Below are 13,937 nucleotides of genomic sequence, written 5' to 3'. Positions count from 1 at the left end.
AGGAAAATCAGTTTCTTAAGTGCGCCTGTTGAGGTGTTCTAGTTGAAATTCTAGTTGAAACAGGACAATGAATACAATTTCAGAAAAGTAGTGCAGCATTGCCAAGCAGGTGCTGTATAAATCACAGTTTTGCTCCTCAACTAGTCACTATGGAATGGTATGAATGTGAAAAAGGACATGTATTCATTTGTTGGTGTTAAATATGGAATATGATGTAAAATTATGGAATATTTTGGGTGAATGGGATACCCTGTATTGAACGTTAGTTGGTAGTTGAATGCAATATAGCACGTGTAGGATGTAAATTGGTATTTAGGACAAAATAAAACAAGGATGTAACTGTGCATGAGAATAGACAAGCAAGGAGGTATCAATTCCCCTTAGTGTAATTATAATAATAGCATTAAGAATGCTCATAGTGACATTTCAGGTATTAGTTAATTACTACATGTGCATGTAGATTTGTGTACAGATAATGATATATGGTTGGCTGAGAACATAAGAACTCTTATAGTGAATGTCAGAGACTGTATGACACAATAGAGAATATGGATCTGAACATTTTAAATATAAAAGTAGTCGCATGAAAGGGAAAACTGAGTGAATGACTGCAAACTGCATACAAGTAACAAAAATAGCAGGTTGGATGTGATGCTTCAGGAGGATGTTGAAGCTGAAGGGAAAATGGATAGAAAAAGGTAGAAAATGGTAGAAAAGGAATGAATAGCAGGCTTGTTGCAGAGAGAGAATCTTTGTTGAAAGATGAAAAAAATTGCTTTAAATAGGAGTATGCCTTTACCCATTTTGTTATATGAAAATAAGAACTATCAGGACAAATAGAACAAACGGTGACAGAAAGGTTCATTTAAGAAGCATGTTTAACAAAAGGTAAGGTCAAAAACTGAAAGTTGAGAAATGAACCTGAATTGAGTACAAACGGAGTGATAAATACAAAATAAATATGTCATGATGGTTTGGTTATATAGACAGAACGAATGACATCTAAATTGTGAAATACGTTTATGAAACAATGAATAGGTCAAAAGGAAAAGGAAAACAAAGCCTATGAATGGATGAAGTAAATGACATCCTTGCAGTTACATGCCTTGCCATAGAAGGGTGTAGGATGCAGTTACCTTTCAGTGCAATAGATAAGATTTTGGAGAACTAATTACCGTATATACTCGAGTATAAGCCGAGTTTTTCAGCCCATTTTTTGTGCTGAAAAAACCCCCTCGGCTTATACTCGAGTCAGATTCCCTCTGAAAAAAATGGTGTGGAGCTCCGGAGCTGGGCAGGCGCTTCCCTGCTTCCGTGTTTCCTTTGCAACTTTTAAGCATGGGGGTAATCGGAAGCAGAAAAGTTCTTGCATGAGGATATATTGTTTTTTTTTTTTTAACTGTTTTTAGGGGGGAAGACCCACCGTCATGTGAGAATGCTCAGACACGAAATCTATCCGCCCGAAAATAAGTGTGTGTGTGTGTGTGTGGGGAATTTTAACAGAGGGAAGATGTAGGGAGAAGGCAAAGCGACAGAAGATCCTTCAGGAAACTGAGGGGAGACTCACCCTTGGTCCAGATGAGCCCCCTTCCCCGCCTAAGGAAGCAGAGGCAGCCAGCAAGGGCAGGCAAGCCCGCTTCACAGACTCCGTCCGTCCTCACTCCCACCCAAAGCCACAAAGTCCCCAATCGCGCAGCCCAGAATCGCCCTCCCCTCAGGGGCAGCAACGGCGCCCAGTTTTTCCCGAGACAAGAAGCTCCGCCGTGCAATGAAAGCGCCCTGGCTCTAGGCTCGCGGGCTCAGAAAACAACGCGAGCCGAGGTCGCTTCAGCTCCGCTCGGCTTCTCCAACATCCGGCACCGCCCTGTTCTATGTGCCGGGCCCGGCAAGTCCGAGCAGCCAGCGCGTGGAGCGGGACGGCGCTGGACATCGTTGGCTGCCTCTTTCGCAGCGGGAGGCCTCCCGGCTGGCCAGCTGCTCTCCTCCTTCTCTGCCTGTTTGTTCTGTGTGACCGAGGAGGAGGAGACCGGCTGGCTGGTTGGGGAGGCTTTCTGCGCCGAGGAGGCGGCTGTTGGTGTCCGGCTTTGCTCCGCTCTCCGGCGCGGCCCTGTTCTTTACTTGGGCAGCCGGGCGCCCGCAACGGAGCTTCTTGTCTCGGGAAAACCGGGCGCCGTTGCTGCCCCTGAGGGGAGGGCGATTCTGGGCTGCGCGATTGGGGGACTTTGTGGCTTTGGGTGGGAGTGAGGACGGACGGAGTCTGTGAAGCGGGCTTGCCTGCCCTTGCTGGCTGCCTCTGCTTCCTTAGGGCGGGAAGGGGGCTCATCTGGACCAAGGGTGAGTCTCCCTCAGTTTCCCTGAAGGATCTTCCGTCGCTTGCCTTCTCCCTACATCTGGGGCTGTCGGGAGTTGCTGCCGCCAGTGCGGCTCCGGTCCCACGTTGCCTTGGGAAGGGTGGGGCAAAACCAGGAGCCGCTGAGCCTGAGCCTCCGGTGCCGCTGCTGCTGTTGCAAAGCGCTGCGCGGCTCTTCCTTTTTGCCTTTCCCTTCCCGAGGCGACGCGGGACTGGGGCCGCACCGGCGGTAGCAACTCCTGACTCAGGGGGCCTCCGAGGGAGGGGAAGAGAGTGACTCCTGCCTCCCGCTGTCATCATCATCTTCTTCTTTTGGGTTAGTGAATCAATTAAACCTTTCATGATAGTGAGATCGTTTCCCAAATTAATTATTTTTATTTTTGAAATTTACCAGTAGCTGCTGCATTTCCCACCCTCGGCTTATACTCATGTCAATAAGTTTTCCCAGTTTTTTGTGTGTAAAATTAGGTGCCTCGGCTTATATTCGGGTCGACTTATACTCGAGTATATACGGTAATCTGTAAGTGTTCATATTAAAAGTTCAACATAATTTTGCAAGTTTAACAGGGCTAATTTATTTCTGATAATCCAACTTTAGTTAACGTTGAACAACAGATATTCTTTGTTTCCAAAAATATTATCGGGGTAATATTGTTTTTTTAGAGGTTTCACAGTATTTATAAAAGATGGTTTTCACTCTTGAAATAGTCTGAAATGTTTGATATGAAAGAGAAAACCTTCCCTCAGATGTGCCCACGATAAATTCAGTTCCTTAACGCACTGCATTATAATCCTACGATTTTTACCAATACAGACATGAAAGCCACCTTGGAAGATTTGGGCCAGTCACTCTCTCTCAGCCAACCCACTTCATATGGTTATTGTTATGGGGAAAATAGGAGGCAGGCGCATTAGCTATACACATCACCTTGAGTCAACCAAAAATGAAGATGGGGTAGAAATCAAATACACAAATAAAGTCCACTCCCTGTTATGTAAGAAATATAGTTTGTGCAGAATAGCACTTATTACAGTGCTGTTTTTTTTTTTTCTCAAGCTTCCCCAGATCTCAACAGAGGAAAAACATTTTAAATAGAAATAAATATTAAACCAAACATATCTGGGAGAACATAATCACAGTTCAGCCTCCTACCTGTCTCCCACACTAGCTGGCTTGATCTTCTCAATGATTATGACTTGTTTATTTCGATGGGTGTTCATTGATAATGTGATTCCTAGGGCAGAGCCTGGAGCCTTTGCAATTTCCACTAGCAAAGGACCTGGCGCATTGGCTACCATATCTATAAATCAAAAAAGACATTTTGGATTAATTCTGCTTAGCTTTTCCCAATGGGAACATCAAATGAGTTAGGTGGGAATACCAGCAGTTTTTATAATATGCTAGACATATATGGTCACACAGGAGTCTGGATATTATATAGAACACAATACTACATAACCTTTAACATATATTGAAATTCAGAAATTCAGGACAAACTATAAAGTAAGCATGCTTGTCAAGTCAACCTCTAAAATCTGTGTTTGCAAGTGTCCTTTCTCAGCTACTGCTTAGGGGACTGGAGACTAAGGCATATGAAGAATGGTTACAGGAACTGGGCTTGGCTAGTCTAGTGAAGAGAAGGACCAGGGGAGACATGATAGCAGTCTTCCAATATTTGAGGGGCTGCCACAGAGAGGAAGGGGTCAAGCTATTTTCTAAAGCGCCTGTAGGCCAGACAAGGAATAATGGATGGAAACTGAACAAGGAGAGATTTAACCTGGAAATAAGGATAAACTTTCTGACAGTGAGAACAATCAACCAATGGAACAGCTTGCCCTCGGAAGTTGTGGGAGCAACATCACTTGAGACTTTCAAGAAGAGATTGGACTGCCATTTGTCAGAAATGGTGTTGGGTCTCCCGCTTGGGTGGGGGGTTGGACTAGATGACCTATAAGGTGCCTTCCAACTCTGATTATCTGATTATCTGCTTAAAGATCTTAATGATCAACAAAATGACAGACAGACCATAATAGGCAGCCCAAGACAGCAATTGGAATAGATTTTTAAAAAAATAATTATAATTAATAACTATAATTAACAGTATACCTTATACAGGACCAAGGATATCTCTAGGGCCAAAACCAGAACTTTATTTCATTATAAAATCTGATGTCTGAAGGATTATTGTCCCATCTTGGTGAGGAACCATTTGTTCTGACCCAGGCTTCGTCAAACTTAATGAAACACAAACTTATTGTAAAAATAAAACCTATTTTAATGCAACGCTGGGAATTACTTTCATTCTCAGCTAGGACTATAAGAGCATGCCTTTCAGTGCTGTGGAATGCTGCCAAAAACCAGAAGTCCAATTAATTATAATAAATTAACCAAAATCCCAGAAAAAACCAACCAGAGTTCACGGAGCTTCCAAAAGGACTCAGACACTATTGAACAACTTTGCTTCCTCCAAAGCGTTCCTCATTGAGGTCTGACTTGTATCCCTTATGGGAGGGGCCATCACCTCCCAGCCTTACTCCCAAGTCGCTCCTTCTGCTTCAGCTGCTCTCGCCTTCTAACAGCTCTGCGCACACATGCACTGGGAACCAGCTCCCTTGGGTCCTCTGCTTCACTGCTGCCAGACTCCGAAGGCTCCGAAGGCAGCACCCCACTCCCAGATGGTCCTGGCCCCATCCTGCATCAGACACAGGACCCTCATCCAAGTCCTCTCCAGACTCCCTGACTGGTCCCCTTTCTTCCTCACTGTCCGACTCCGCTGCTGTCTGTACCGGCTGCCGGCAAACCACAACACCATTTTCTAATAAAGAGTACCTAATGGGGTACTTTGTGACATTTTTGCAGGCCTTCTGGCATCTCAGGAGAAAGAACTGGTGTATCCTACCTAATATCCATGCAAAGAAAGTCATTTATGTCTATTCAAGAGCTAAAACAGAACATACAAATAGAAGGCAAAGTCCATTCAGTGTGTGAAGGTTTGTTCTTCAGTCACTAAGTCTTGTCCAACTCTTTGCAATCCCACGGACCACAGTACATCATACACACCCCATCCTCCACTGTCTCCCTGAGTCTGCCCCAACTCATGTTCACTGTGTCTATGACACTATCTAACCATCTCATCCTCTGTTGTCCCTTTCTCCTTTTGCCTTCAGTTTTCCCCAACATCAGAGTCTTTTCCAATGAATTCTCTCTTCTCATTTGGTGGCCAAAATATTTGAGCTTCAGCTTCAGTATCTGTCCTTCCAAAGGACAACAGTTGGGGTTGGTTTCTTCTAGGATGCGTGAACAAGATTTGGGCAATTTCATTTCAGTGTATAATTATCACATATCCTATTTGGCATCTCCCTTGACATGATCTGGTACTTTGCATTTCTAAAAACTAAATGTTTAGCTTGACTAAAAGTGCTTACTATTTGCCTTTAGGAAAAATAATAAAAAGCTTTGTTTGGTAAAAGCTGTACTCCACACTGGATTCTTTAGTAAACACTGGATCCTGTTGAGAAATGCTTATACTATGAAGCATCTATCCCCATTACTTTACATATCTTAAAAGAACCTGAAAAAGTGAGTGTATAAATGAGATCATATTTTGTAAGCTATGTTACACATACACACAAATGTTTCTCACAGCTTTTTAAGATCTAATAGTACATCCCAAATTTTTAAATGTTAACTGGAGTATATCCCATTTAGACAGACTTTAAGCAAATCTAAACACATTTTTACTAAACTTTGTTAAATATCTGGAAAGAAAAACACACCAAACTTTCACAAAATGTATATGTGTACCTAAATCTAGACCAACTAGATGTTCAAAATTGACAAAATATATCTTACTTAAATATATGGATTGATGGCAAAGAGCATGCAGTGGATATTACGTTTAACTATGCTTTAAGCATGTACCTCCATGTTAGGACAATTAACCTTAGATAAGAGAAAGGAATGGAAGCTTTTACAATTTAAGAAACCCTACCCATCCAAATAAACTAGCCTCAATTATCTGACTATTAATAATAAAATTAACTACATTACAGTAAATGGGATATACGTGGTTCTTTGATGTGTATATGCAGGACAAACATTTCTAGAACAGCTGGATCTGGTTTTTAAAAATCAAAGTCTGCACTTATTTTAACCTCATTGCAAAACTCATTTACACCAAGACAAATTCCTTGTGTGCCCAATCACACTTGGCCAATAAAGAATCCTATTCTACTCTTCTAACACAGGCTACAAAAAGGGAATCAATAAATATAAACCTACAATGTTCCCATGCTCACTGGAGAATTGTTCACCTCTGAAAATAGTATAGTCATCCTCTATTTTTGACTGTCCAGATACACGTATTTTTCAAAATTATTATTTTTAGTTAAAATGATCATTTTAAAACTATGACTTACACCCCTTGCTCGCCTGAGGCTGAAATATATCCAAACAGTACACACTTAAAAATTAAAAGATTAATAACCTGGCATTTATTAGTTGTTCAGAATCTTTCATCAATATAGCAAATATATTCAGTACTAAAGAGCTGCTTTTAGGAAGAGAAAAGGAACATTCTTCACACAGCAAATACCTATCTGATCTCTGACAAAGTAGAAGAAACCATCAAAGAGAGATAGGGTTTATGAATAGCAATAGCATTATACTGCTACAGTATACTGCTACATAGTGCTTCACAGCCCTCTCTAAGCAGTTTGCAGAGTCAGCATAATATTACTTACAACAATCTGGCTCCTTATTTTACTGACCTCAAAAGGATGGAAGGCTGAGTCAACCTTGAGCCGGCCAGAATAGAACTGCTGAACTGCTGGCAGTCAGCAGACGTAGCCTGCAGTACTGCATTCTAACCACTGCATCACAACGGCTCATGAAACTGCTATTGTAATTGCTATTAATAGTGGTGATGGCAAGTCATCCAGATGTTTAGACTGGCTTTGGCATTTTTGTCCACCTATCAAGCCCTTACAAAGAACCCAAGATAGGCAAATGCTCTTGTTTGATAATGTTAAAAGTTGTTCCATTTCTATTTGGAGGTCTTTGTATTTTATAATTCTCTCCTTTGTAATTCTCCCAACCATATTGTGTACACAAACAAGTTGTTTGTGTGCACAAGATGATTGGGAGACATGCGTATGCCTTGCTTGTGTTCTTATTTAATGTGCTTCATTCAAGCAGCTAAGAGCAAGACAACAGTAATATCACAAAATAGCAAATCAACGTCTGCCACGTATATGTTGGAAAACAAATGCAGAGCTTTCTGCTTGCCAAAAAGGCTCTTTCTTCAACATACGATATTTATCTGTTAGGTGACAAATGCAAGATATGTCCACTCTGAAGCTTCTTTTTAAAAACCATAGCTCACATAGAAGAGCTCAAATGAAAAATGCAAAAACTGTTGATGCTACAAAGGGATAGGAAACCTAGGAAACAGACTTCAAAGTCATCAGACATTTTCATTTCTCCCAGCCAAGAGAGACGCCATCTGCTTGGAAACATTCACAATACAACTCTGCCAAGAGCTGAGAAGAATCCAAGTTATCACATATTGCTGACATCAAGAAAAGCTTCTTCTATACCTGATAGGCCTTTCCGCACACTATGATCTCCTTTCATTTCATAAAAAAGCAAAAACTGCACACCTCTTTGATCTAGTCCATTTTAGGAGCTATTCCAAAGCTGATATATTAAGTATCGGCAACAAGCTTTGCGGGCAATTTCTTTCCTTTTTCACAAAATCAGAAAGTTTTGCTTCTAATTTTAAACACATCTGTTTAATGTGAAACATGGACTGTGATGTATACTCTCTTCACTAACTAGAAAGTAAAGAGCAGCTTGTACTATTGGCAGATAGTAATGACCGAAGGAAAAGGAATGGAACTGTGTGTACCAAAACTCATGATAGCTTATTCCTATAGTAAGAAACATGATTTATTTTGGTGGTCAAGCTAAGGTTGGCTCTGCAGCTTTTGGAAAGTGGATTCTGACCTTTAAGAAGAGATAACTCTGATGCAGGTGGTGACGGAGTTGGCTGAAATGGCAAGACTGGCCACTTTGATTAAAGAAAAGAATATAAGTGCTTCTGTTTCCACATGGAGACCGCTTCTGAACTTCGAGCTTGATGTGGAAAAGAATTAAACTTTGATTTTGGGTTTTACTGATTAGACTGATAGATTTTCATAGAAATAGCTTGTTGATATTATTATGAAAAAGCAAAAAGCTGTGATTTGATGTTAATGTCAGAAGTCAATGCTTCTTTTTCTTTCTTATCTTTCCTCATTTCTCTTTCCCCTCCTCTCCCACTGCTTTTCTATTTACTTTGTATTTTGTATTTTACAATATTTTCTAACTCAATAAAAATGTTAATGGAGAAAGAAGAGATAGCTCTGATATGGCTTAAATCCAGTTCTATAAATGCAGAATTAACCCAGGAAACCAACATCTGTTTGAAATAAGTATTTCTTTTTTCTTAATGGCAAAACAAAAACAAACCTTCTTGAATTCGTATCTTTGGGTTGAAAAAAGGTGAAACGGAGGCATTATTTAGCATGAAAAGGTTTCCATAGATACGCCAGCAGCAATTAGGCCATGAAAAGTAGCGAAGTATCATATTTTTCTGAGTAGCGCATTCTGACACCAGCAGTACACAAAGAAAGCAAAAAATGTCTTGGCAAGACAACATGCCATTGATCAGCACAAAGTGGAGTACATTTTAGCATGATTCTTATTGACCCGCTTTAGCCAACTTATTGTTGATCCAAGAAGTGTCCCAATTAAAATGTGGCACCATTGTAACACCCAGGGCGAGACATCTGTTCCTGCTGAATTAACAGCACACACACACACAAAAGCAGACATGAACAACTCTTGGGCGATTAAAAAAAAAACCTCACATAGCAGCGGCGGATATAATTCATGCAGAAGTGATCAATAAAGGAAACTAGCCTCTGAAAGGCTAATAATATCATGAACAAAGATATTGACTACGCTGAAGGAATCAGAGAATGCTTTTACCAGCAACGAATGTGGCCTCTCAGCATTATTAAGAGACCGACTGCCTGCGGTTCACAAAAGGTGACGAGGAAAAACTTTAGCAGATGAAGCCTTTTGGCAGAAAGATCATATGAAAAGCAAAGGAGAGCCTGAAGGAGACCAATATTTCATCAGAAATATCTTTCGCCTCTTTAAAAAAAAAAAACCTACTTTCAACAGTGAATGAAAGCGATAATTTGGACCAGGAGGGAAAGAGATAATTTCCCCACCCACCCACTACTTTCTACTTCTAAATTAATGTAGTTACACTTCAAAAGGCATCTTAGTAAGAACACCTTGGAGCTTTTAACAAGCAGAAAAGAGGGAAGTGTGTGTGTGTGTGTGTGTGATCTGAACCATGTTCCCAATATGCATTACAAAAGCTGCTCCTAAATAACTTATCAGACAAGAACCAGGGGAGAATTCAGTGATTCCAGAAGGAGGGGAAAAAAGCCTCCTCAATTGGTCTCGTCTTCAGAATGGCAATTAAGCTCAACAAATGGATTCACTACCCGTCTTAACTAAAGTGCCTGGGAATTACAATTCCCTCCCCCGCTAAAAGTTAACAAACCTGCCGGGAGGATAGGTAGTTTATCTGTTGTGGCCTGTCAGCCGCAGGCCCCTTCAGCAGTAGAATAAGAGGAGGAAGAGGCGTGGGAGTCAGGGTCAGCATCAAGGCAACCTGAGAGCTCTGAGGGGGAAGAGGAAATGGAGCTGGCAGAGAGAGAGAGAGAGAGAGACAGGGGCAGAGCCTTGGCCATCCATCAGCCCTCAGATGGAGAGTCAACAGCCCCCAGGTCTGGAGGTGGTTGATGAAGAAGAGGAGGAACAGCTGGATCCAGTGCCTGATGCATGGCTGCGCAGAAGGCAGTGGAGAGGAGAGCAGTGGAAATCTGTGGGCCCATCCGTGGGAAGGAAGAGCCACCACTGATAGCAAAGCCCTACTCTAACTCTTGGGATAAAAGGCAGGGGGCAGAGATGAATAGATGCGGCAGACAACTATTCATCTTCCAGGCAGATGGACTTGTTAGCCTATGTTGAGAGAGAAACTTTTTGTGGGGGCTGCTGGCACTCCTAATCAAGGAATCTTTGAGATCACTTCACAGGGTTTGTCATGTTTGGGGAGCTGGGTCAGAACATTATGCTTTTTTTTGGTAATCTTCCCTAAAATCATGCACCCATATGATGAAGTTTAGAGGACAAAAACGGGCATTTCACCAATGAATTGATGATCCTCAGGGATTTGGGAAAGAAACTCTGAACGCAAGACACGCATCTAGTATGGCTTTGAAAAGGATAAAGAGCACAAATGACCTTTTGATCTTTTTGAGTCATTCATTTCCCAAATCAAATCAATCCTTAAACAAAATAAAATAGCCTCCACTGCATTGATCGCTATGAGACAATGTGCTGTTTTGCAGAAAAGGGATATCAGCTGACACAGCTTTTTCCGGTCCCTGAAAAATAAAGTGGTCATGACAGTATGGGTTACAATTGCTTCATTGACATAACCGCTACAACAAGCAGTCAAGGAATGAATGAAAGTTTATTTTCCAGAAGGTGGCAAATGGTCTTCAATATCCCGGCCACAAAATTTCAAGGGAAAAATCAATATCTAATGAGGTCATTTTTCCAGTGGCTGCTGATTTCAGAGACAATGCAAGTCAAACCTTTGGCTGACCTAGGCAACCTAACAGCCAGCTCTGATTTCAAGTCAGGCAGTTTCTTGTTCTCATTTGCTCATGGTCTGCTTGCCTTGCTTATGAGTTGCTCCCCTCAGACCTAGTTATCAAATGACCTAGTTATCTACTTCTGTTGCACGTTAAGCTATCCATCTGTTGAAAGTGGAACTATATGGGTTGTTTGGCTTGAAAGGAATGCATGATAGAATCTAAGACTTGACAAAGAACCATTTTTAATGATCCAAAATGGTCCAAATTAGTTTTGAATGGGAACTAATGACCAGAAAATCTCCTTGGTGTGCTTGGAATGTTGAATCCAAGCTGAAACAGTCTGGTTTATAGTTATCTTGTGATCAATGCAGAATTTTACATATTCCCCTGTTAAATTTCACCTTAATCATTTCAACCCACTATTCAAGACTGCCTAGATCTTTTTGAATCTTCTGTTTTTTAAATAATTGACCAACATTCCCAATTCTGGGTCATTTGCAAACTTCATTGGTGTCCCCAACTCTCTTGTCTAAGTTATTGCTAAAAATGTTGAACAACTCATGTCCAGGACAAGGCTTCATGGCAGGCCCATTGATACTTCCTTACAAGCTGAAGTGGAGCCATCAATGAGCACTGTTGATGTAGTAATTCAACCAAACTATGTAACACATTTATCACTAACCCATATTTTACTATGTTATGAAAGAGGATATCATGAAACACTTTGCCAAATGTTTTTCTCTGGGCCACGTATACTGTATCTGTGGCATTCCTCTACTCTACTCAGCTACTAACTCTATCAAAGAAGGAAAAAAAGTTGGTCTGGAATGATTTATTTGCACACACCCATGATACTCTTTCATTTGTATTGTGTAGCTGTCCTTAGCCAGTCTAAATATCTGTAGTTTCCTGGGTGCTCCTTTTCTGACAGATTATCAACAGTAATTCTGCAATCCATCACCAAAGTTATTTTGGTTCCTTCAGATGTAAAGTGGTTATATCTGGTTTCAAAGACCTGAATTCATTTAAATTACCCACAGTCTTAGCCAATTGTAAGCTGCAATCCCCTTGCTCTTGATTGGCAGAATGACCACTTAGGTTTCATTTATCTCTTGAGAAAACCAAATGCAAAGTAGGAATTAAGAAATTCTATCATCACCTCTTTCTCTTTCTCCCAATGGGATTACATTCATTTTGGCTTTCCATTTATTTCTAACTTACCAAATGGATTCTTTTGGGTGTTCTATATGCTGTATCTCACGACTCTCAGTTCATTCTGAGCTTTAACCTTTCCAACAAGAGTTCCTACATCCCTCTATTGTCCTAAACACAGCTAAAAAAGCAGAGTGGTTTTGGGACAGAAAAAGGGAAAGAACAGAAATGGATGGATGTTACTGGTACAAACTGTTTGACTCTCTGTGTGATTGCTGGGTGATTTTTCTTATTTATCTATTGTTGCATGCATGTGTTTGCAAATAAAGCTTACAGCTATATCACACAGTGATTAGAATGCAATATTGTAGATTAGCTCTGCTCATAACCAGGATTTCAATCCTGACAGGGCTGAAGGTTGATTCAGCCTTCCATCCTTCCAAGATGGGTAAAATGAGGACCCAAATTGTTGGGAGAAATATGCTGACTCTGTAAACTGCTTAGAGATGGCTGTAAAGACTGTGAAATGGTATAATATAAGTACTAAGTACTATTGCTATTACTATAACACTGCTTGAGGAAAGAAGGGGCAGGTAAAATTATACATTACTGTAAAAATGGAAAATGGGAATATAAAAGCATTAACAGAACCAGAAATGCTCCTTCTGCCTTCTTTAATAGAGTGTTGGGTGACTGCACTTAATAAGCTACATTGAACTTAAATCAGGGTAAATGAACTGCAACCTCAAGATCTTAACCCCTCTTTTTTTGCAAATTGGTTTTGGAGATTGCAATTGCCAAAAATTGGGCAAGTGACTTCTCAGTATTTCCCTCCTCAGGGATCTAAAATAAGCTTAACCACACAGGTCTAAAAAGTAAACCAACCAACAAACAAAAAAGCAAACATCTGAGAAAATAAAAAGCAAAGCATGAAGGAAAATCCTGACAACTTCTTGACAACCACATCAATTCTACATTGTTGTTGTTGTTGCCTTTTGTGGCCAAAAGAAACTAAAGCTGCTTTGGCCCCAAATGGCTGCCCAGCACCGAGTACACTGTCTAAAATCTTCTGAAGGGATGAAATGTACGTGCCCTGATTCCCAGCCCTGTTTAAAGAAAATATACAATTTAACTGTTTTTGAAAATATACAAAGGGGGAAATGAGACACAGAGACAGAGAGAGCAGAGCTTTTGCTCATGTAAGCATATAGAAGAAGAATGTTTGTTCTTTTGTAAATCAATTGTAAATCAATTGTAATTGTAATTTGTAATTGTAATTTTGTAAATCAATAGGGCGTGCATAAGCGCACCAACGTGCCTACCGTCCCAGTCCTATTGTTTCTCTTATTCTTTTATTTTTCTTATATGTACCCATTTCATGTATTCACAACTATGTATACATTTATACTTATTATCTTGTAAACAATTGGCAAATCAAATAAATAAATAAATAAATAAATAAACCAATTTACATACGGTCTGGATTGATTATAAAAAGTCATTTGATTCATTACCACATAGCTGGATCACCAAATATATGGAAACAATTGGTGTCAGTAATGTCACTGGAATGTTTTTTGATTTTTTTAGAAAAATAAATAGTAAAGCAATGGAAGACAGAATTGATGGTTGGAAATGAAAAATATGAGCTTATCAACATTAGGAGAGGCATCTTCTTGGATATTCATTATCACTCTTATAATTTGTCATT

General features: G+C 40.3%; 1 protein-coding gene across 7 annotated transcripts in view; it reads right to left on the bottom strand.

The window, feature by feature from the left end:
• The window catches only part of GRIP2 (glutamate receptor interacting protein 2), a 513,383-nt gene that overhangs the window by 64,341 nt on the left and 435,105 nt on the right, over positions 1–13,937 (bottom strand). For all 7 annotated transcript variants that reach the window (XR_015747498.1, XM_087954659.1, XM_087954657.1 and 4 more), the window contains exon 8: positions 3,504–3,651. Coding sequence is in view for 6 of the 7 variants with exons in the window: in XM_087954659.1 (XP_087810785.1) it covers positions 3,504–3,651 (148 nt within the window). In the remaining variant the exon portion in view is untranslated. The remainder of the gene's footprint in view (positions 1–3,503; positions 3,652–13,937) is intronic.

Source organism: Notechis scutatus, chromosome 2 (assembly GCF_049901735.1).
Source record: "Notechis scutatus isolate UNSWTSFEM ecotype Mainland chromosome 2, rNotScu1.2, whole genome shotgun sequence".
NCBI lineage: Eukaryota > Metazoa > Chordata > Lepidosauria > Squamata > Elapidae > Notechis > Notechis scutatus.
The sequence above is the reverse complement of the archived record's forward strand: the minus strand, read 5'-3'. Positions and strand labels throughout refer to the sequence as shown.